The 24,870-nt window shown below is 45.5% G+C and overlaps 1 protein-coding gene across 2 annotated transcripts in view; it reads right to left on the reverse strand.

Moving 5' to 3' along the window:
- Window positions 1-24,870, reverse strand: part of LOC118504079 (frizzled) — a 230,268-nt gene that overhangs the window by 33,630 nt on the left and 171,768 nt on the right. The window contains exon 5 of one of the 2 annotated variants that reach the window (XM_036038147.1): window positions 15,234-15,322. The exons of the other annotated variant lie outside the window; for it this stretch is intronic. Coding sequence (XP_035894040.1) covers window positions 15,249-15,322 — 74 coding nt within the window. The 3' untranslated portion in view covers window positions 15,234-15,248. Of the gene's footprint in view, window positions 1-15,233; window positions 15,323-24,870 lie in introns of those variants that run through there. 2 annotated transcript variants of the gene reach the window in all.

A 24,870-nucleotide genomic window follows, 5' to 3' on the forward strand; every position in this document is an offset into this window, starting at 1 on the left:
CATGGAAAAGTGGTAGTAGGATGTTCAAAACTATTTCTCGCTTCAGTTCCTTTCCATGCAAACAACAGCTCCGCCCGTAATACATTTAAGCATCTTTTTGTGTGTGTGTGTGTGTGTGGTTTAGTTTTTGATTCGAGAACTCTCGGTTACGTGAGATGAAACACATCACACAAGTCGTGGATTGGATGGAGGCTGGCCCAGCTCCATTTCCGTTGGATGGCTGAGTTAAGTTGAAAAATAGGATGAATTTAATCTGCTGTTTGCATGTGTGTGTGTGAGAGTGTGTCCGAGGCAGTTGAAGTGTTGTAATAGTTTGAAAAATGAACGGAAATATGTTCCACCCGCTGACGTTACTGGCTCCGGTGTTTGGGGTCCCGGTGAAGCAAGCATGGGTTTGTGTGTTAACCAGTTTTCAGTTGCTCTAGACATAGAAACTTTATGATACGGAGTTTAACCCATACTTTTAATTTTTACTTTGATATTAATTAAAAGTAAGCTATTCTCAAGCATAGGATTAAAGCCAAACCAACAAATGACAAGGTAAATGAAGGAAGTTTACAGCCACAGACAATTGTATTGAGCTTTGAATAAGACAGGTTTATCCTCAACAGTCACATCTTAGAAGCTGGGGCTGTATGGAATATTTATAGTCCCAGTGCTTATATACGCCTCTGAGACATCGACCCGGTCTGATGTCCAATGTGAAAGATGCTCTGAAGGATGTTTGACCCCGTATGTGATGAAGGACCATAGATTACGACGAGCTCTTCAAGCTGTGCATGCCATGAGAATGGCACCGGACGACCCAGCTCTGAAAGTCCTTTTAGGGTGTCCTGATGGGCAGAGGAGGCGTGGAAGGCCCACATTGAGTTGGAAAGATAATGGATTGGCAGACGACGGCGTTAAATTGTGAGTGATGTCCAGATTTGTTGAAGAAGGCCAAGTCTGCGAAGCTGTTGTAGCGCCTTATAAGTGCCATGCAGCAATAATGAAGCGAGTTTATTTTGAGGATGATCTGGGTGTTTCTTGTACCAACTGGCAATTAATGAAACAATTTTAGGTTGATGTGCTGTGATTCTCACTCTGTATATGAATAACATAAGTCCAAGTGGTTCATATGAATTTCATGACAATTTTCGTATACAAACGTCAGAGCATCCTCCCAGAAGTGTTAGTTACGATTGATGGTTCCTACACACAGATGAGTTACCCGTAGATTGTTTTCAGATAGATCTCTCTCTCTTTCTCAACTTTGTTTTAGAAACTCCAAACATCATATGTGTTCTATTTTCCAATTCGAGATTATTTTTTATAGCCACCATGTATCACGGTTATCTTTTAATGTAGCTTTCGCTTATCCGTTACAGATATGAGGCTTATGCTGCTCTGCCCAACAACAAAAAATCTCAATTTGTTCATGCATATAAAATACTGATATAGGATTTGTTACATTTAAAATGCAAAAAAACCTTCTTCCTTTCTTCCTTTGACTCACTCCCTCTCACCTCGTCCACAAGTACACAAGACCCGTGTATGTATTGTAGGCGAATTTTATGCCACATATTTCCCTAGCCCCAAATCTTCCCAGCAGATTAGATACAGTAGCAACAGCCGCAGATACGTAGAACTGCTTCCAAGAAGCCACCAGAAGCTCGAGACAGACAATCGCAGACACACACACACAGTCACCGAAAGAGTACCAGCGCTTGCCCGGAGAGATAAAGCGATTACGGTGAATTCAATTTACTTTTTGCAACCGAACTGTGACCCTACCACCGTTAATCATCGAGCACATGGACCGCTTTGGTCCGAGTCCTTTACATACACCGGTGGGTTCCAAGAAAAAAAAAACAACAGCTCCACCGGCAACTTATGTTGGGGGTTGCGCGTTTCTACCGTGTAATTGAATTTCTGCTCCACGGAATCGAGCGTACGATTGTAAAATACGAACCCCGGGAAGGGCTTTGGGAATCGGCTTTCGAGCCCTCAACGCGAATGTGTGTGTGTGGCTCAACAATAACAGTTACAATAGGTAAATTGTGGATTGCCCTTGTAGAGATCCTGCGTCGCAGTATGGGGTCTATGGACAGAGTCTAGACAGTCACGAAGAGGATCGCCGGCAGGGCAACAATCGAGATGGTCGAGATAGCCATCCAGCTGCTGCTTTACATCCCAACTACAGGAGTCGCAAGACGCTCATGTGTGGATTTTTAAACCCTTTAAGGCATTCGTATTAATTTAGAAGAATAATCTGTTAACACTTATTCAACGATTCCTTAATTATTTCTGCATTAGTTGTACTAATTACGCGTCAAGAGTACATCAAGATCTTCAAGGTGGTCTATTTCCTGAGAGTTCGATATAATTGCAAAATGTCTCAATGCCCCCATGCATTCCAATTTGCCAACAACGGCGCCTTAACTCCTTCCACGGGCAGTACCTGGGGCAATTGCATTACTGTGCCACCGGGTACAACGGAAAGCTCTGGCCAATGTTTAAACCAGCCGGTCTCCAAACTCTGCACGACGATAAATCTCAACTGCCCCGTGTGAGTGTGTGCGCCCCGTTGACAAATTGCGTTTGGGCTTCTGTCCCCTGATGGTACGATTGGTAGAGTATCTGCAGCAAAAGACCAACCACTCGACCAGGTGTGGGTGCACTCACTGAAAACCTCGCTAGACAGCAGAGCACTTTCCAGCGGCGAGTGGCCACACGTTGATAAAAAGGTTAATTGGCAGAACGGCGTATAATCAGAGTGCCTAAAACGTCTGCCTCCGTCTGACCCGATCGATCGGATCGGACAACGCGGGAAGATGGGTTGCACCGGTGGGAAAAGCCGCCCCGGGGTAAGACCGACGTGTCATTTCCGTTCGATGAAAATCTATGTCACCGGAGGTATGGCTTCTGCCGTGTCCATCAGCAGCGGCAGTTTGGGCAGCTTTCAACGCCACCTTCCATTAACACCGGAAGGCAGGTTTTAGGGGGGCCCGATGGCCGGTACCAGATGAAAGGCAATAGCTTTTTCGAGCCGCGCGTCCGTGCAGCCTCGAGCCGTCGATCATTGTGTTTACAGCTCGATAATACATCTAAATTAATTCACTTCGCGCTGGGTCCCGGTCTGCCTGGAGGGCAGACGTTCGTCCCAACCCAACTGTTGGATGGTGCTTTTTCGCTTTCGGATCGGATAAATTTAACCCCAATGAAGTTTGACAGGAACATCCATCAGGCGTGTTTAGAGATTGCCCAATAGTCTCCCACTTTGCATGGGATGGTGGGTCCGTTTCGTTAGTTAAATCTTGATGGGATGCTGATATTAGGACATAATAGCAACACGCTGTATGAGGATGGGGTTTTGTGACGCTAGAAACAATCGAACGCCTAACGCCGATTGTGACGCAGAAAGAACAGATAGGGAAGCTTTCTGCATAGACCAAATTACTGCTGTGAAGTTCAAGAACTCGTTTGTTACCCTGAGCTTGCTCGTCTACAAAAAATCTCTGGACATCCTTCACAATAAACCGACAGACAAAGAAAACGAATTGAAAGTCGAAAAGCAAACATCATTCAATAACGCCTCACTCCGTGGGTGTAGTTTTAATATCTCCCTCTTCACCATATATATATATATATTAAGCCGCTCTTGCAGCCGTTATGAATATTTAATGTGCCCTTGTTCCGTTGCGAATGCGGTGAACAAACACCGCCAAGCTGCTAAAGTCGCGCGTTCGCTAAAAATAACGCATTGAAAAGCACGCGGCTCGGAGGAAATCAATGCTGCATTAAATATCAAGCCCGAGAGTTCCCCCACTGGGAGGATGGTTGCAGCCAGCGTGAGTGTTCTTCTTCTGTCACTTGAGAATACACACTTCAACGAGGTGAAGACGTTCCCGGGTCTCGTCGGCGGTGACTCGTTAGGGTTGGTATTGTTAGCGTTTTCGAATATTCCCCGCCAGCTCAGGGAGTCTGAGTCCTCCGAAAAATGAAAATCTCGACAAAAGAATAACAAATCGAACTGAAGAGAGAGGGAGAGAGAGAGTGCTCTCCTCCGAGATAGGATGGTGGTTTTCAAATGAAAGTTCTTCCCAAAAGGATGATGCCTCGCGCTTGCACCCTGGGTCTCCCCGAAAAAAAGCCCCCACATTAATGTCGGGCGCTTTTAATTTGTCTCTATTTACTTTATTCAAATTAAGCGCAAAAGCTCGGAGCCTGGGAGTAGTAAGCTCCGGGGAGATGATGGTGGTTGTGGAGATTCTGGTGGTGAAATTCCGGCTCTCCGAAACGACCGAAACGTGACTGTCGCGCCGGGGATGTTCTGGTCGAACGGCCCGCAGCGGCGTATCATTAGCCCAGTCGCCTTTACGCCGATGAAAGCTGCGTGCCGTCGAGGGTTCGTCTTTCGAGTGCCGCTAATTCCCCGAATGACAGAGTCACCGAGGCTCGTTGGCTTGGCAAACGGTCAAGTTTGCCGATGGTGGAGCAGGTTTCAAATAAAATAAAGTAAATACAAGCGGCATCGACGAGACAAAGGCGAGCAAGCGCGCGCGCCCGGGAAGAGGGAAGTTAATTTACACTTTAACAAGCTTCCCATCGTAAATTATAATCAAAAATATGGATTTCGGCGCGGAGCTGTGTGCCCGAGCGGGCGCCAATACCGTTGACCGCGACGAATTTAGATGAGTTGATTAATTTTAGCCCATATTGGGTGTTTTTGTTTCCGAGAAAATGTCCCCCCGACTATGTTGTTTAGCGCAGAGCAGAATGAAAGAAGCAGAGCGTTGAAGGCAAGAATTTTCGGCAAGAATCAGTCGGACATATGTTTGGGGTTTTGTGGATCGGGTCCAACAGAGAATCTCAAGCTCTTGACTCCATTCCAGCAATAGCCCACCTGTAAAGAACAGTTCTGACAGGTTGCGGACCTGCCGACAAAGGAAATGAAAGGGACCTAGCTTAAAAAATCGTAAACCTTCAATGTTCGACCAGATTAAAGCCTTTTAACGTCTCACTTAATCCACTCCATTAGACACGGTGTGTGTGTGTGCACGAGTTGCTCATTCGCTTTGAACGGGCACACTTGGAGTGAACTTCCAGTGAAAAGACAGAGACAGACCACACCACCTTACCCCAGGTAGTCGAGTAGTGTGATGGCTTGCTCTTGTTTTTAATGCATCCTCAAACATCCAATCAGACGTAATTTAATAAAGTTTTGCGTAGCGGTAGTAGGGTCATCCAGTTTTCTTCCTTCGATTTCGCTTTCGCTGGCGAGCGTCGCTCTCTATCGCTCGATCTCGTCCCAACGTATTATGCTGCTTGCTGGTGTTTATTTTTCCCGGTACACGGTGTCGGTGGGGTGTGGGCGGATAGAAATAGATGACCGACGGCCAGAGCACATGACATGCCCGGGGTTTGCTGACGCAAGCAGATAGCAGATCTAATAAAGCCAAAAGAGCGTGCTAATGACTCATCAGATTACTGTGGTTCCCTCCTGGACTGGAAGGATATGACTGTTGCTTCTCGAGTGGCTTCTTCTCGGTCAGTTCTGGAGTGAAAGGGGTTGGCGATTGTACGATTTCCCTTGCCCCCCATATTCGAGATAGAATTCTGTTGTTCAATGACGTCGCTGGAGTTTGTTTTCTTTGCCGGGCTCGAAGCGAGTGCCTCCAATTCAGCTGCTCGCCGTTGGGGGGCGACCACTTTGGCCGGCATTGAAACGAGATTTAAAAGCAATCCGTAATAGGAACTATACTTCACGGTCTTCGGTACCCTCAAGTGTGGCCACTTCAAGATGGATATCTTGCCCACACAATCCACATACCCGGGGCCTCTAACTGTTATCGTAGAAAAATGTTGTTCAATCTCGGAAAGTGCTCCGGCGATTGAATCTCGCAGCCGCCGCAAGGTGGCCTCCGGTGGTCTCTGTGTGTGTTAATAGTGATGTTTCGCTTCCTCTGCTGAGGTTCCTCCTGTGCCTCGGGGGTTCTCGTACTGAAACCCATTTGCCACTTCCCTTTTGTAATCAAATTAGACATTTTGCCTTGGTTCTTGTTTTTCTTCCCCGCCACCCTCCCTATCTACACACAAGCCCAGATTCCGGATGAAATTCCGAGCAATCAACTACAGGTGTGGCGGCGGCGACTCGGGAGATGCATTCAGGTTGGAGCCTCTTGTGTGGATTAATAAAAAAAGCCCCCAGGAAGAACAGTTGAAAAGGGGTTAGTTATGTACATTTTTATTCTTTTAATTTGATCGCCACCCCGAGCTAGAACGCTTGAAAAGATTTCACAGACATGTTGGGTTTTTTTTTTATTCTACGTTCCTAACCGACCCTCCGCTTGTGTGAATGGTTTTGTGTATGAATTGCGCGCGAGGCCACCGCTGATAGAAGCCGACGCGAACAAGAGCGCATAAATTAGAATTTTAATCAAATTGTCGATGCACAACGGCGCGTCTGGATTTATGCTAAACATCATCATCTTCTTCATCATCAGTCGCCAGCATCGGAGTACACGGGGTCTGCCAACCGGAGAATGTACTCATTCTTCACTTGCCAACCGATTGTCACGTGGTCCAAAACTCCAGCACTCCCCGAGAGGATAAACGAACCCAAACACCCTCATCACTATCGCCAGTGAATGGGGCGTAAAATGATTTCATTTGACAGATACGCAGCAGCAAGCATTCCGAAGCATTCCAATTCGGAGTATGATAGAGCACTCGAGCACCCAGGACTACACCAGGGGAACTGACAGTGTGCTCAGGAAATGGGGCACATCCTCACACCAGCGGAAGCGCGTGCACATTTACATACATTATCATGTCGCGTCCCGCACGTCAGTATTCTTTCCTTGCCTTTTCGCCCGCGTTTTATGATGTCGGTGGCCACTATCAGAATGCGCATCGCGTGGTTTTCACACCCCGGAAAACACGTACCCTACACAGCAGACACACAATGTGGGTTCGTTTGTTATCAGCGAATAGTTTGCAATTTGTTTTCATGCTGTGCCAAAGTGGAGATAAAGATAATGTGGCGCAATCAAACCCCCGGATGGCCCAGATACCGCAGGTTGGGATCTTTACCGAGAAAAAAAAGCCTTCGCTGTATTGGCTGGAAGTCTTTCGGTGTCTCGGAAGCTGGTACCACTTGACCGGTGCGTGGAGCGAAAAAGCACTCACTAATTGACGCCAGCTTTGCTAGTTTCTCACTGGTCCTTGCCGCTTTAAAGTCTAACCAACTTCAAGCGATGAGTCCGGATGGCCGTGGTAGCCTACAACGATCTGACCCAGTTTTCTTTATATGGGCGTCGTACGCCCGGTAAGAATATGTCCCACAACCACCTGAAGAAGTATGACGGCCCTGACAGTACTGATTGCTTTCGTTGTGCGTTAATTGATCCAATTAATTGTTCAAAGATAGGATCGAAACTTGCTTTAACCCGTGCGCAAGGTATAACCTTCCTTCGAGGGGGTATCGAGAGCTGCTGTCCCTTTATTTGGACATGATGAACTTGTCCCGAACTTCGTCAACTTCAACTGGAACCGTTTAAAGCGCAAATGGAGTCACATCCAATTGGGATTCGCTCGGTAACTACTTTTGTCTTCTACCCCTGTGAGAGAGATTTGGCACACGGAAGTTGTGCAAGAAAGTTTTCCACCCCGAGGACACACTCACACGGCTCCATTTCCGGATCGCTCGTCAAGTGTCGGTTTGAAAAGGGCATTTGCCGAACGTTGTGTGTTCACCCATCGGAAGCCGTTGCACAATGCAATCATGAAGTGGTTACTACTGCACTCGTAATAAGCTTTTGTTTGCCGTCTGCCACACTCGCTCTCCTCGGTGGTCCTCTACCTTAGCCATATATCTTTCACAACTTAGCTCCCGATGGTAGTGACACGTTTTCGGGGGGCGGGGAGCGCTAGTGGTTGAAAAGAAGCTTTCCGTTTTTCCATGTGCGATTAGAATGGTTGGAATTGGTTGGGTAGAAATGGTAGGTGGAGACCATGCCCCGGAGGCTGCTTACGAGAGAGAGCGACCTCCGTCACCAGTGGCCGATCGGTCGCGTCCCGAACGTTCCCTGGTAGCGATGATGATGAATACGCTTTATCGCAACGCCAAACTGTTTCCTTGCGCTCGGAAGATACCGCCAAGTGTGTAAGGCTATCGGCGGGCAGCCTAGTGCAGCCTGGTTGATGATGTGTTTAATGCTGCTTGCCAGCATCACGGGGAACCACAGCCCGGCCGAACATCGAGGATGATTCACGGCGAGAAGTTCATGGCGGTGGCGGTTGCAGAGCACATAACCGTTCCGACGAGCTGTGCAAATGAATTTCGGCATGCATTTCCTGCACGGTGGAGAAAGTACACACTGTTACGGTTATTGTGATGTGGTTTGATATGCGAGTGCGCCTCTCGCCCGAAGAAACTTGTTCTACGCAGTTCGGAAACATTCTTGAACCGCTTTTGCTTGCAGGACGTAAGTTTTGCACGCCGAGATAAAAGCCGTACGTATTCGTCGACAGCAACTCAGCACCGTCTATTATTGGGACGTTAGAATGTTGGAATTTCCCCAATTATGTTGATGGTTTTTTGGGGGACGGAGCTTGAGGCACGATAACTTCATACACTCCGGTGCTTCTAATTTGGTTTAATGAGAAGAGTTTTGCAACGGTTTCGCGCTAAACAAGCACACGCATCACAAAAAGAAAGAGACAAGAAAACATAATCTTCTTACCGGATTGGACATATCTTTAAAATAAATGTGAAGTCCAGCAGAGGCACGAGCGGATCTAAGAAGCTTTCGTGTGGTGCACCACCACCATGAGTGCATATTCATTTATCTAGCTTATAACGTGCTCGAGCCGGTGTGTAATGTACCGCACTCAGGCACACAACTTGCATCGAGAGTGCAAAAATGACATTAATCATTGTTCTTAATCCATCCTCACCACTCTCACGGGATCGCCATCCGTGTCATATACGTAAGTGACTTGTTCGACGAGCACAAAAAGCCACACCTGGCGGCCATGCTGCACATCTCCCACATCACGGACATCGACTTCAGCTGCAAGCTTCTCCACCGACGGGGGCCTGATGACGTTTGCAGCTTACCTGTACGACCAGTCACCAAGGTTCTCTATCATCCACCAGGAATACCAACATTGAGCTGATCTTCTTTCTTCCTCCTGGTGCTTTCAGTTATCCTTGTCTACTGGAGCAAAAAATGCCCTTCCTGCTTGAGCCGTCAATCATCGATCACTTTAACCGCAACAGTTTTCCAAGCCTTCGGGGTCTCTCTCTCTGTATATCTCGCTTTTGGTCAGCAGGAATTTGTGGAGCACCCGTGCGTGGTATATGTGTGCTGAGCGGTGTGTTGGTGTGTACACGCCCCGGTCTAGATCCACACGGGACGCATCTGGACGGTTCTGTCTGTCACTGAACACTTGATGCGATTGCCGGCAGCAATGGGATTGCAAAATCAAATGCCAAACGTCAATGAGAGGAAGTTTCACACCTTGGCCGATGGTTTTGTGCGAACCATTGTGGAACGAGCATTTCTAGCCCATGATGATGAGCGGGGATACCTTCTTCCCGTTCTCCCGTTGGCTTTGGTGGCTAATGATGATGAATAATGGTTTGGAGGCTTTACTGGCTTGCTGCGGCGTCTCGCCACCGCCGTGGGCCGAGTGGAGTGACAAGTAACATATGCCGGCATGAATTCTACAACGCCAGTCGGCGATGCCTTGAGATGATGTCGGTTAATGTGTTTTGCCCATTTGTGTGAGGATTGCCACCGGCACCGGCAGTGTAATGATAAATGCTCCCCCATAAGCTTCAAAACTCCAACGTCCATAGAGCGGATGATGCAGTGGACGAAGAGAAAGAAGAAGAAAAAAATGGCTACAGTTTATGGCGCGGTAACAATTCACATCCACGTAGATCGACGTGTGTTTGTCGGGGAAGAAATTACAAATTGCGTAGAGGATAGGGATACGCTGTGAAACAACTTCCCGAGATTGGTATTACAGCTGTAGCCAATCGTTTGCAAACCATAAACGTTATCATCCGCCTGTGCAGGCCAGACGTTCGCCACTGCAACCTCTCTTGACTCGAGTTCTCGGCTGCATTCGGGGCTATTCGTTCGTGCGCAAGGTTTCGATCGATTGCCAGAAGGCGTATTTATGAAAAGTGGATTGAGTTTCGCAAAATTACGATGCAAAGTACGGGACGACGGTTGCTCTCGGACGGGCAAAGGCATCAGCCAGTCTGAATATGTCGGAAGGCTTTCCAGAAATCCCAAGGGAGCTACAAAAAGGACTTAACTTCCGCTTCTGTGTAAAGCCCATTAAAGGCTGAGCTTCGGGTTGGGTTTTTCTTTTCCGAGCAAGCAGAAAAGCCTGCCCAGCTACGGGTACGTGGTTGGCAAGTCCTTCTCCCTCAGGGGATAGTCGGTTCGGCCAAAGAGTAGCAATCGATTCGTTAATGTTTCGTTCGTGGGTAGAGCTTGGGTCCTTTTTCACTGCACCGGATGAACGCCTTTCGCATGGGTGGTGGACTTGGAGATCTGTAACGCTCGTGATGGCCCGAATGGAGTACGATTTGGCACCGGGTAAGGACTGGTGAAATTCGCCCATTCGAAAACACCATTCGTAAGTACTCCTCGCTGGACAAGGTCTTTTCCACACACACACAAGAGTCCCCGTACGCAACAAGATCATCCCCCGAAACTGGATCCCGGTGGCAAAGCACGGGGGATCACATCGTGTAACTACTACCACTCCCACAGTGGGTCATTATCGAAACGATTATCATCGTCGTTGTTGTTACCTCACCAGCTTCATCCGCACACCGCAGCGTGCTGAACCGGGTTGGGAGCAAAAGTCCTGCAGTGGTCTACAACTGATGACGTGACGTTGTGACCATTAACCGAAAACGCTAACCACAGCGAGATGTCGAGCCCGAGTTTGGACACTTCCTGTTTTCGGTTTTTCCTCCTGGGAAAGGGGTTTTGAAATTTATGTACTGGAACTGACCGGTGTCGGATGTTGCAAAAGCTAACTGCAAACGTACGCAGGAAGCGTTGCTGAAGTGCGTGATTTGAGTCAGCAAGATGAGAAAATAGGGAATGGGCTTGTGGGGTTAATTTAAGAGAACTACAAGAAGGAAATATGTGAGTAAAGTCGGGCGGATGGTCGAGACTATAGAGGTGCTGATCATCACACGACAGGTATTCCAGGGATCAAATCCCGTCCAGACCACCTCCTTGTAAGCAGGAATGACTATCCAGCTTCGGGTAAAATCAAGTCAAGGACAGTCAGAAAAAGGCATTTCGATGAGACCTGTGCAGGTTGAAAAGCCAATGAATAAGAAGAAGAAAAAGAAAGTCTTAGCTAGAATATGAGGTAAAGTAGCTAAAAGCAATGAAATTGTGTTTGGAAATAATTGAAAAATCTGAGGGAAGTCTGATCAAGCCTAGGACTCTATTTTTGGTGTCTCTTCATATCTCTTGAGTATCTCTTGAGTATCTTTTGAATATCCCATATCTCTTGAGGAATTAATCCTCAATAAAAAATTTGGAGTTAAAGTCATAGTTATTAAATTTTAGAAGTCAAAAAAAACTAGACAAGAGATTTTTTTTATAAATTCTTTAAACGAATTTTTGATTCTAATTGTTCTTCTTCGCGATTAATAGCAAGATAACTTCGGGAGTTTTTGGCCTGTCATAGCTGACTATCTTAGTCGATGTTCCAAGAGTACATTAATTCTTGTGATATCGTTTATCTTTTTCACTGGGCGAAGCTTTGGTCTTACACCAACAAAACGAGTTTGTGAATACAAAAAAATTGACAACAGGAAAGAAAATTGATTAAAATGAACAAGCACAAAATCATCGCGTTTGATGACTCTTTTATGAAGCACAAAAACAAAACCAAAAACACTTGGTAGGAGCACCCAAATGATGACCACTCAGCACTGACCATCCGTAGCCCGAAGCAGTACATTGTGGTAATGAGTTTGTGAAATGGCACAAGACAATGTTTCTGCCAATTTTCTTCCAGCTGCAGGTTTATCATGCTAAATGCATGCTCGCCAGCGGCTCGTAACACGCGATATACACTGATCCACGGGCTAGATAAATTGATTTAATAACTCCCGGATGTGACTCCTCCTCCGAAAAACGCAGCGGACACATCTCGTGGTTTAGCTTTCAATTGAAGGGGGAAAACCTTCAATTTCTTTAATCGATTTCTACAGCCTGCTGCTGGTCCTGCCTTGAAGCTATAATCCTGGATGCTGGATACCTGCTCCCAGCGCTGGATACTGATTTATCGAAACCTGGCGACGAGCTTTTCGCATCGCAAGAAGGGCACTGTTTCTATGAAGCATCAACCCAAACGAGACTGACCATCGTACGTTTGTGGTAAAAAAAAAATACGAAAATGATCCACATAAAAAAACCCAGAGCAAGTTATAATTCAGTCTCCCGTCTCGGTGTGCCCCGTGTCGATGTGCGTTTTGAGGCGGCGAAGCGTCCGCAAGGCTCAAGAAAACAGGGCCTGTTCTCTGCAGCTCAACCGGCGAAACGTGGACCAAGAGAAAGCAAACAATAATCAATACCCTTTAAATGAATTATTTAATGAGCTCGGGCTACCTGTTGATTGCGATGGGATTTAATCGATTTTAATTGCACGCCCGAGATGCATTTTCGATTGCATCCCGGCGATTATTCCGGAATGGGTTTTCGGCCCGAATGCGAACAGAGGAAAGAAGAAAAAAAAAGCAACCACACACACACACACACGGGAGATGAGGCAGACAGGACCAAAGGACCAATTTATATCGATGTGTAGGTCGGGGGCAGATTCAAAATGGTTGGTAGGGTCGACAGCAAAGACACGACATTTGGCCTGATGGGTTGAGTTCGGGGAGGGGAGTAAGACATAAGGGGTAGGAGATTGCACTTCAAACGACCGATAATGATGGTGCCCTGGTGCATCTGCCAACCATTTGGAGGTTGACCCTAAAACGAAGCGTTTTATAAATCGGAAAAGGGAGTCTGTTGCATGGGTTACGTCAAAATGGTAGAGGGATAAAAGTTTGAGGTCAAGACACGCTTTGTCATAACTTTATATTGGTGTTGGAATTGGAATTAAAATTGCGATTCAAAGTCAAATTAATGCTTTAACATGGTACATTGACGACAGCGACACCGATCTTCACACGACAGGTTCTGGGTTCAAATACCAAGGGCACCATTCCACCGTAGTGAGTACTTGCTATCCAACCAAGTGGTAGCCAAGCCATTTGTTTGCTGGCATAACCTTTAGGAGGTCTTTAAGCCAAGAAGAAAGCATGGAATATGAACTAAAATCAGTATAAAAATTTAGAAAATTGAAAGTAAAGGAAAAAGACGATAAATGAATGGCTAATAACAGATAAAGACATGTGAACAACAGCTACATCTAAAGCGATAAAGTCAATTAAAATTATTGACCAGTTTCGTTCTTGAATATTACACGTAGTAAATCACTAGTAAATGTAACGAAAACTGTAGTGAAACTGATAAAAAAATAATTTTCAATTATTTTTCAAATATTGCAGGAAAAGAAAGCAATTTAAATACAAACGGCCTACAAAAGTTTTGAAATGAATTAAATTCAATTGAAAATTGATGTAATGGAGAATAAAACAAAGGAAAAATCCAGAAAATTTAAACAATTAAAGCAAACTTAACACAATTAATTATTTGAATTTGACTTTTTTTTTGATAAACAATAGACCATTCCCAAGCTAAAAATTAAATCATTCAAACCCCATCATGATTGATTCAATTTAAAATGATTGAGTGTACCCCGGCTGGCTGACAAAACTACAATGTCCGCATGATTTCGGAAAAATAGTAATTAACTCGTACCGTTCGTTCTTTCATTCGATTGTTTTTCGGGACGGGAAATGCGTTCCCAGAGCGTTGACTAAAGTTTCGCACCATCCCGCACCATCCCGAGCCGAACCAAGTTGCAACCGAAATGTGTCCAACAGCAGCAGAATCAACGGCCATCGTGCAACGCAATTATGCACAATGCTTCCACCAGCACACAGCTCGGAAATGGGCGCGGGAACAATAAAGAACGAAGCGACGAAACGAACAAAAAAAAAAAACGGGTGGAAAAAATATATCTATAATGATAATAATAAATACACGCCCGGCACACACAAGTGCACACCCCGGGCGGAAGAAATCATCGTCAAGCGGGACGTGTTGTTCATCAACACCGTCGAATCGATTTCCTGCACCTTTCCAACGCTTCCACCATGTTTTTTTTTTATTTCAAAATGGAAATCCGAAGAATGACAACCTTAAAAAAGCAGCGAGGAAAAAAGGACACGTACCGTGCACAAATGCAGCACGCCGAAATGATCGGCACCGCCAGATAGTAATGACACCGCGAGCCAGTTTAATGATAATGTGCACATCGTTGCTGCAACGCAGGCAGTAGTGAATCGAAGACGACGATGATGACGATGGCGATGAGGGTAATTTGGGTGTGTATTCCACCGGCGTTTTTTTTTGCGCTCTCACAGGTCGCCAGTTACAGCAGATAGACCCGACTGCAGGACTTCATGCAGTCCGTTTTTTTTGCATCATAATTTTGTCATAATGCATCTAAAAGTGAGCACAACAGCAGCCAACATAAACCAAGCTCCAGGTTGCTTACCACCATTAGCTTTTATCCAACTCAAGGCCTTCAAAGCGAGTTGCCACCACCATCGCACACCTTTGGGGAGCAATTTATTTCAATTGTCCTGTTCGGCGGATCTTTGAGGTCCGTGACTGCAGTAAGCATGAGTGTTGAGACGGGGGCAAAAAACCAGGACGTGTCATTTTGTTAAGATCATGGCGATCGAAAAGGGGTTGCTGCTCATCGATCGAGATATATTGCTCAAAGAATGGTGCGCAACAAGCAAATTTTGTGGTAAGAGCACAAAATCTGCACGCCTAATTATAAGCGTGTCGGTCGCTGAGGTTATGTTTTACACACTCCATTACATGCGATCAAAACTGCGCGGGAAGTAATTGTGATCCAACAAGCACAGCAAGTGATGCACGATAATATCTCTTCTTCACCGGAGAGAGAAAGAACCACAACGAGCATACAAGATCTTATCGAGATAGCTTGAAGCTAAAGCTTGAAAGAATAAAGACGAAATAAGCAATGATAAACAATAACCAAAACAACATCTGTCAATGCTACTGTCACGCAAACTGGCTCACCAGAATATCCGGAGGACCGTTCCGTTCCTTTAAAGGGACCGTCGTCACTCGCTTACCTGTAACGATACGAGAAGCAAAAATGGGAGGGTGAAAAGATGAAATAATATAGCAAAGTTAATTGTTTACTGACATGCAAAATTATTTTGTTCTGCGCGTTTTTTTTTCTTCTCCGTCAGACGCCAGTGGACAACAGACGATGGCTAAAAATGGCTGCAAATTTGCTGACATCAGTTGTAATGATTGTAGGCACCGGCAGCTGGTTGCACCAGACAAAACTCGGTGGGGAAGAATAAGTTTTTGCCACCATGAAAACCTCCATTTTGTCGCAACGGTTCTGTCAGTAGTTTTGCGGCGACAGTGGGAAGCGGGTGGTTAAAAATTAAAATAAATCTCACTTTAATGTAAATTTATAACTTAATTACAGACTTTCAGGGTACTGCCAAAGGCACAGGGGTCTGTGTCGCGTGTAGGTCCAGCGGGCCGGTGTGGACCCCGCCGGCGGGACCTTGATAATCATTGGGCAGGTTGAAAAAGTTAACCTAAAGCTCATATTCACTGACTGAACAACAGATGGCAGAATACGAGCGACGCCAGGGGTTTTTGGGTGAAATTATTGCACATACGCCATCCCACACAGCGAAGGTCATCACGACGACATTGGCGGCCCAAAAAAGGGGTCGTCCTTGTGGTGCGTGGGGTTTTTGGTACGAGGATAGCTCTGGTGACGCATTTGAAACTAACTTTACCGGCGCATCATCATAGCCATCCGTTGATATCCACACCTAGCAGTATAAGAGCAAGGATCGTTCCGTCTACAGAAGTGCTAGTGGCACATCGACGTGACGTTATGAGAATGTCACTGAGATGTTTACAATTATATCAGTGACGTTTAGTTTAGTCTGGTTGGGCTCCTGCTGCTGCTGCTGGGGGACACCCGCTTGCGTGCTCCAGTACAAACGGATGTGCAAGCACATCTGTCAGTCGAGACACTAATCGGTTCTGACGCGTCGAAACGGGCGTCTTCCTTCTTTGGAAAACAAAATTCGCCAGCCAAAAGCTATGAATACTGCTGACTGGGTGGGTTTGTATTTCTCTCTCTCGCTTTTGGTGTTGTGGTGGCAAAGTTTTCCCCGTTAAACTTTTCCACTTCTTCCCACAAAAGACACTCGCCCGGTTCTTGAAGATGTGTTGCCTATACAATACACTTATCTGAAACTGTCGCTCGTATGGACCGCTGTACGTGACAGATGCTCTGATGAAATAAGGCTTTTATTTGCACAAATGGTAAATTGAGTTTTTGGAGCAAATTAAATGCCTTAAAGCAGATGTGTTCGGTGGGAAAGGATGACATGCAACACGTAAATGGACTTTGAAACAGCTGTTTAGTTTTGTTGATAGCTTAGAATAATAGTTAGAGACGTATGAGGCTGTTAGCTGTCAGCTTCATTTAAATACTCGAAACTCTATGAGTTATCAGAACTCTAGACAAAATCATTTTCTCACTCTTGTTTGTTAAAGTTTGCTTTGAATTTCTTAATCGTCTAATCTTTAATACATGAATGCCTTTAAGACATGCCCCCGGTGAAAGAGGCAAAAACGACACCGATCTTCATACAGCAGGGCTGTGGTTCAAATCCCATCTGGAACATTCCCCCTTAGTGAGGACTGACCATCCAGCTACGTGGTATCGTTTAGTCTCCAGCAAGCCAGAAATGGAAAGCATTATCTTATAGGTCGTTACGCCAAGAAGACAGAGAGAGAGAGAAAGACTTATTCTAGTAAATAATTTTCAATAATTCTCTCAAAACACTATAACACGTTAAAATCAATTTTACAAATAATAAAAAAATAATTAAATAATCTATCGCTCACTTCATATCATAAATCTTCACACCAAGCCATCTTAACTAGCACGAACCACAGTAATTAATGCAGAAGAATCGATAAACAACAATCACGTGCACCGAATGATTAGTCTCACTAAATACACACACGGCAAAGGGATGGATAATAATGTTGAACGAAGCAAAACGATACATTATTAGTGAATTCCACACACGCATTGACAGATGGCCAATAATCACTGAGCACCCTAAAGGAAGCCCGTCTCTTGCTTCCTGTTCTCCCATTAGCCTCCCTGCAGGTCAGGTCCTACCGAGACTTCCAAGGAAACTACTAACTAATCTAACTTCCCATCCTTCCAATCGCTGCTTGTGTGTGTGTGTGTGCCACAGTTCCTGCTGTATCTCCGATGAAAGGGACAGCTCGAGCGGATGATTTGTTGTATAAATAATCAATAGCACAACAAAACCCACACAGAAGATTTGGAAGAAGAGAGAGAAAAAAAAGAAACAATAATTATTCCACCCGCCGCAAGCAATACCATGGGCGTCGATGGTTGACGTGAACCAGAAAGTTATAAATATTATTCCGAAAGACCAAAAAGTGGAGCGCGGAACATTGACAAAAAACTAACAACAGCAGAAAACTTTCAACGATGAAACCGCCCGGAAAACTTTGGCCCGGGTGTTGCCGGGGATGTAGAGATACTACCAACGGAAACCAGAAGTGTATGGGAAGCTTTGCCCAAGCCGCTCCATGCCTTCCTTCGCATCGTGGCCCGCAAGAAACGCATGGTACAGTAAAATTGATTCCCCGATCAAGCCAAGCCACACCGATGCGCGCGTCTTGACGACGTTAAAACGTTATTTATCGTTTTCAAATGATAATCAACTGTGTTTAACATAACAAAAGGCGCACGTGGTTTTGCTCTTGTTTCCTGCCGAACTCGCCGTGTGTGTGTCTGTGGTTCGGGGATAACTCCTGGGGCCACAGTGGAGAGAGATATCGAGGCATCCGTCCCGGGGAACTACCGAGCGCCGAGGAATGAACAAGCGGAAATACAACGTATGACAATAAATTCGACGGAATTCAGTAGGTGACGATCACAGCCAGCCCTCCTCGCTTTTTTGCGCCCGTTCCGGTCCGTGTATTGTGGGGCGTTAGGGAAGAGAATGTTTGGAAGAAAGGATCCCGGGGACCACCACCATCGATTTCACTTTTCCAACAAGTGAAAGTTGGATTCTTGTCTCGTGTCGCGGGAGTTTTTCTTTTTCTGTAGGCATCCCCCTGCCGGAGGGTTGAAGTTTAGGTTTTCCGACGTGTCAGCATTATTGAGGAAAAGCTGGCACGATTTTGGAAGCTCCCCAGGTTTTTTTTTTGGGGGGGAGGAAAAGGATGTGCCTGCTAGTGAGTTTATGAAAAATTCACCGCACGACTTCTTCGACAGCCACACGGAACTGAGGAAAAACCCTGAAGGATACTAACCTTCTGTTTCACTTCTTGAGCAAGCTACACACACACACATACGCAGGGAAGCAAATAAAAAAATGTCGATTTTCCGATTGGCTACCCCCCACCAACTTCCAGGTACGTTCGTTATCCCTTTATCCGGAGGATTCCTCATTGGGTTGAATGGACGATAGGCATCGGCAAAAAGAAGGAACATATGTCTTATTCCTGCCATTTGGTCCACCAGCTTAACCAGTTGGTGCGTGACAAACATGCCACACGTGAGAGTGTTCATCCATCCTGGCCGTTCTTCAGAGCATTTTTTTCCAGAAGTCCGTTTTCGGGGGGTTAAGCATTCGGCTGGCTCACAGTTCACCGGGACCAAGTCACCAATATTTCAACCGTTTTCAGCGTCATGGTTCACTTCTTGATGTGTTGGGTCTAGTTTTGGGGTTTTTTTATTTTGCAGGAGCCTATTCGGGCTCACACACTGTTCTCTTTGGTGTGTCAATCTTGGTTGCTTTTATGGAGTGTGAGTCATTTTTGGACAATTTTAGAACTAAAGCTAGCCTTACACGATATTTTGCCTTAGAGGACTCTACAATCTAGCTTTATTTTGAAATAGTTTTTACTTTCTAGAGATCTTCAAAACCATCACTTCTTAAAAGGTTTGATAGGATATTTAATACGTCGAACAAGTTATATTAAATATCCCCAAATGCTACATTTTGAGAGATTCAATCAACTATCTGGACAAACCGATGAAGGCTATGTTCAGGCTCGATCGTTTCGGGAATGCTGGCAGCGAATGTCTACGAGGTTCTTTTGTGTTCATATTGGTTCATTTTCCTGTCAACGATAAACTTAATGAACTTTGATCGAATAGCAATAAACTAATATGCCCTACTATTTTCGGAACAGTTCTCAATATCATGAAGAAATCTCCCTTCATAAACCATGTGTTTTGAGTAAAGAGTTATGGAAGCCGTTGATAATCCTTAATTTGTTCAAAATAATACAAAACATTTTTAGCAACATTCTAAAAGCAATCACTCGTGTATCAGTAACTTCATCTTGCCGTGCTCAAAACCCACCAGCACCTTTAACAATCGTAACGCAACAAACAAATTGTCACAAACGAAACTAAAAGACGGTAAACGAGATCGAAGTAGAATCACTTGGAAAAGTGTAATCTCTAAACAATGCCGAAATCCCCTTTAAGACATCGGTCTCTGGGCTGACAACCATTTGCTGCTCGGTTCGCCATTTCCACGAATCTAGGCAAGAATGCCTATCAAGTTGAGCTTCAAGCCATTCTAGGAAGGGTACGTGCGTTGTGTAGCATGTGAAGCCTCGACGAGGGCCTCGAGGCTGACGACGATGGGCATTCCTTTCTAGAAGTCAATCGGAAAGATAACGATACAACGTGTAGATGAAATAAAAACCTGCCCTCGCAGGCAGCGTTTGGAATGGTCACAGTGACAAATGGCGTGTTATTGGTGACTGGTGACTGGACCCGATTTCAGATTTCAGAAGCTGAGTTGCGTTCAGGATGCCGGATGATACTGAAATCAGCGAAGAAAGAATTATTACGGCGAGATTAGACCCCCGAAGGCAAATATTGTAGGACACGGATTGGACTGCTGTTAGCATTTTTTGTTACCTCCTCTGGACAGACTATTTTCTAGGTCAACTATCTTTCTCTCGAGGCTTTACGGCGGGAGTTATCTCAATTAGGTGGACCTCGCCTCGCAGTGCCTCGGGCTCGCAGTAGCACTAGCTTCCTGTCAACACGAAATCTATCACAAATCATCCGCCCCATGCCCAAGACCCAAGGACCGTGTTAGGGTGCTAACATGCCACAAGATTTGGCTCCGACTCACATTTCCCATTAGGCTGATTAGAGCACCAAAGACCCAAAAAAAAAAAGGCAAAACCCCTATCCGCCAAAAACAAAGTGCCACTCATCGCGAACATTCATCTCGCGGTGCTACTACTTCAGAGCAAACTCCTCAAACGATGATACGTCGACGTCCGGCTGAGCAAAGCAAAAACGAATGGCCCATAAAAACGACTTGCCTGGACCCAACTGATTTCAGCACGCCGAATCGTTTGGTCGCGCGTGGTTTTATTATAACCTGACGATTATGCCACTGCTAGCCAGCGGGAAAGACAAACGAACCACATAAAGCATCGTCGCCATCCCAATAATGGCGAACATCTCGTGGAAAAAGAGATGTTTGCAGAGTGAATAACAGAAAAAAGCGAGGAGAACCCTGGATGCGGGATACCGTTTACACTGGATCCGAAAATCTCCCCCCCAAAAAAAAAAGCCCCAACTCGTCGCGCTCTTTTAAGTGGCGACCCACATGGCCCACATCCTGCTGGTGATAAAAATAGCTGCCCCTGTCCCTTCGCAGGTCTCACCCGCGGCCCAACCATAATCGCAAACAGGTTAATTAATGAATTGATATCGCCGACGCTAACTACCTGTTATATTGGGGAAGGAAACACATAAGTACACCGCATCGCTGTCTCTACCAACCTTGTCACACATCTCGTCCCGGACCGCGAGACGAGATAAACAGCTATAACACACAGCAAAGTGCTGGCGTTTTTTTACGGCATTCGACATCTTGCTGTTCAGGTGTGCGTGTGTGTGCCCGACTGAAGATGAATTGCTACCGGTTGGCAATACGAATCGTGACCCGGACATAGAGGTACAACATCGTATGTGTGTGGAGACCGTGGAAGGAAAGCAGAGCAGCAGCAGCAGCAGCAGAAAAAATATACAAGCGGACAGCAGATTGTCACAGCAATTTGTTTTATCTGATGGGTCTGCCGTTGTTTGTTGGTAGAAGTTTCCTGGCATACGAAAAGGCCATGCGCGCCTGGACGAAACAGGTGAGAGAAAGTAAGGTCTTGGGATGGAACATAAATACGGAGCACCATATGTGCTCTGGTCCGGAGATGGTGAACGGTATCACGGGTTGGAGAAACACATAATTAGTTAAGAGATTTGGTCTAAGTGGATCAAGATGAGTGGTTTTAGAAACTCAATACAAACATGAATGGGCCCAGGGTATGGGCTTTGATTGATGCTAAACAAACGTCGTAACTGTCTTATGGCTGTCGCTGGCAGGAAGAAAAATTAGGAAAAACCCCTTCCTTTTCGGGATAGCAACCCCTAGAAATTAAGCTTATAACCTGTTTAATATTTATTTATTTAAAAAAAAGTTCTATTGTCATTTAGAAATTTGCCAAAGACGTATGCAAAATTATATGCTTCAACTCATTCCATTCAACCAAGGTTAAAATAACGAACGATGTAACGCTTCATAACGCTGAAGCATTACTAAGTATTTATTTGACAGCTGAGTCGTTACGCCTAGTATTACAAGCACAAGAAAAACAGAACAAAATGCTGATCGTTTACTGTTTAAATAAAACTAGTGTAGGTAAACATAGTTTAAAATTAGCAGATTTTTTTTCAGTAATCAGAAAAGAAATGCTAATAAAGCGTTTATTTCAAATTTGATTGATTGACAGTGACAGACAAGCGTTAGTTGCTGCAGTTGTTATTTTATGTTTCGCTGTCAATAGTTACAGCCGGAAAATCCTTGCTGGGAAATCATTGCAAAAATTGGCTTCACTTCAAACAGTAAATATTATTATTTTCTGTTCGCGGAACAAATCTAGGCCCAAACCTTCCTCGACAATAAAATGTCCATCGGTGTGTGCGACGGTGCCCATTTCACTTGACGATAGCCCGTATCGTCCCGTATCGATCTACCCATCTACAAAATAATCAATTTCCCCGAAACGAACGGCCAGCCGCACGCATCCGTCCATCCGTCTCATCAGTATCGGGGCAATAAAATTACGCCCATAAAGCTGGGCCATCGTAAAATACATATTTTCTTCCGATGCCTTTTTGCACCCATCCAAACCCCTTTAACAGTGTGCGCGCGTTGTGTTGCCACGGCAACCACGATTCACTTTCCGGAGTAAGGGTTTTCTGTGATTAGAAACTTGATTCCTTTACGCCCCTATAATGTTACGGACGTCACCAAGAAAAAAAAGGACACGAAGCTCGGGAGGGAAAGGGAGGAGGACGCGCCCGAAGGACATGGCAAAAATTTTGAAGAAAAGAAAAGTGTTGCCGATGCACGAAAGGGACGGCACGCAAACAGAGAGATTCATCATGCTGGTGGACCCACATGTTTCAGCGGGCAGTGTGGGCAGCAGATAAATATAAAATGGAATCGCACCGAAAAAGGGGGAAATAAATGTGAATAAAAATGAATTTTTGCGGCCCGGCAAAAACTTTTCCACATGGCGTTAAGTTGTAGAGCTCGCTTCGTCCTGTTTTTCCCCGAACCCCAGAAGCAGCAAACCGAGGGTGACATCTTTCACCACGGTAATGGGAAAATTGTCCCATCGAGCGGTTAAAGTATTTAACGAGTGAGAGGACCCTTTTAGAGTGGGCTAATGGAATGCAAACGCAGCTGAGTTCGGTCTGGTTCGTTACAAATTTGTTGCGATTTTGCGGGACGATATTTGCCCAAGGGTAGTAAGGAGCAAGACGAAGAGATTCTTTGATACATTTATTTTTCTTCATTTTCCCTCTTTAAGCACACAAAGAGTCACCCTCCGTTGGTGCACCGGACGGATCGTGTGTTCCTATCTTCTCTCCCTCACGCGAGCACAAACGCCACGCCGATGACGTCGTAATAATCGAAAGTTTGGATAATCGATTATTGCCTTTGTGGTGTCGCAAAAAGCGTTGAGGGAAGACTTTCGTCTCCTTGGAAGCGTGTCCTCACGATCTACACCAAAAGAGAGAAAAAATAACCCAACCGGCAACAGTATCATCAGAGGGATAAGCAGAGACTGGGGACTTTTCTTTCCCCCACAAGGAAAATGTCACATAAATTGAGTCAATCTAATTAGAACCGATTTTTATGATGGCAACGGTTCGATTAGATGCGGTGAACAGCTCCTTTGGTCGCTGCGTCTGTTCGCCTTTTGCTGCTGCTTCACGCGGTTTTTGTACAGGGATAACTTTGGCAAATAAGTTTCCGAGCGCCGTTGGTAACTAAATTAAATCTTCAAAACAAACCTAAAACTTCAATTACCCTCTCACGAAAGAGAGAGAGAGAGAGAGTGAGAGAGAGAGGGGTCTCGGTTGGACGAAACATATTGAGGGGCTAAGGATGTCTGGCGGCTGAAGCTGCAAAATTCAATTTCGCTCTACTAACACGTCGCCGACAATTCGCAAAATAGAATCCCGGAAGTGGTTCGCAACTTCGGCAACTCGGCAGCTATTTTTGGAGGTTAGGATTGGGCTGAGAAAACACCGAACAGCACGCCGTTAATTGGAAAACGGTCATCATCGGTGGCAGGGGACAGGGGAACCCTGGTGGAGGTGGAGAGCAGAGAGCGTACACAGACACACACACACACACACTTGAAGCTGTATCTGCTGGTAGTACCCGTGTGTTGGCTAAGGTTTAATATGCAGTGCACCCAGAGACACGGGGCCAGACCAGACTTTCCCAAATGCTGCTCGCGCTGCTACACTATTCTGAGCGCATTCGGTAAAACAAGTTTTCCCACCTGATCACGACCATTTTCCATTCCGGTCGCCTTACCCCAACCCGAAATTCCCACCTCTGGACACAGCCCACAGCACAGGTGAGGTAACGGTGAGGACTCCAATGCGAAGCTTTCCCATGAATGGTGCGCTCGGGAAGGGGGAAGGTTTTTATTAAATTTTCTATTTGCACAAGCAGATAATTGTCTCACCGGAGCGTGGAACATGCATTCTCGGTTCGATGTCTAACAAGATAACACGTAGCCACACACGTAGCCTGGTGAAGTGAGGGAGCGATGTCACGCCCGCTTTCCCAGCAAGCTACAAGAAGCCCCGGACAAAAACGGGCACTGATTTGAACTGGGTGTCTAATCTAATGCCCGTTGAGGCATTGCACCGGGATCGAAATAACAGTTAATGGGAAGCACACAGCAAACAATTAAAGTGCATTCGAGCAAGTAATTAAAGTTGATTGTAATCTAATATTGTTTCGTTTTTGTTTCGGAAAGAGGTGAAGGAAAAAACGAGGAAGGTGATTGAGGTTAAGTTCTTGCGTCAGTTTTTGTAGTGTTGAAGTAGTTGTGGATCTTAGAACGTCGCCTTCTTCTTCGTTCTTTGCAATGTATCGGAAGTAATTTTTGGTCGACCTTTTCAGAATTCCTTGTCTAATTTTACCAGATAGCTGGATAACAGACAATCCATCCTTCGGAGGACTTG

The sequence above is a fragment of the Anopheles stephensi genome, chromosome 2, assembly GCF_013141755.1.
Source record: "Anopheles stephensi strain Indian chromosome 2, UCI_ANSTEP_V1.0, whole genome shotgun sequence".
Taxonomy (NCBI): Eukaryota; Metazoa; Arthropoda; class Insecta; order Diptera; family Culicidae; genus Anopheles; species Anopheles stephensi.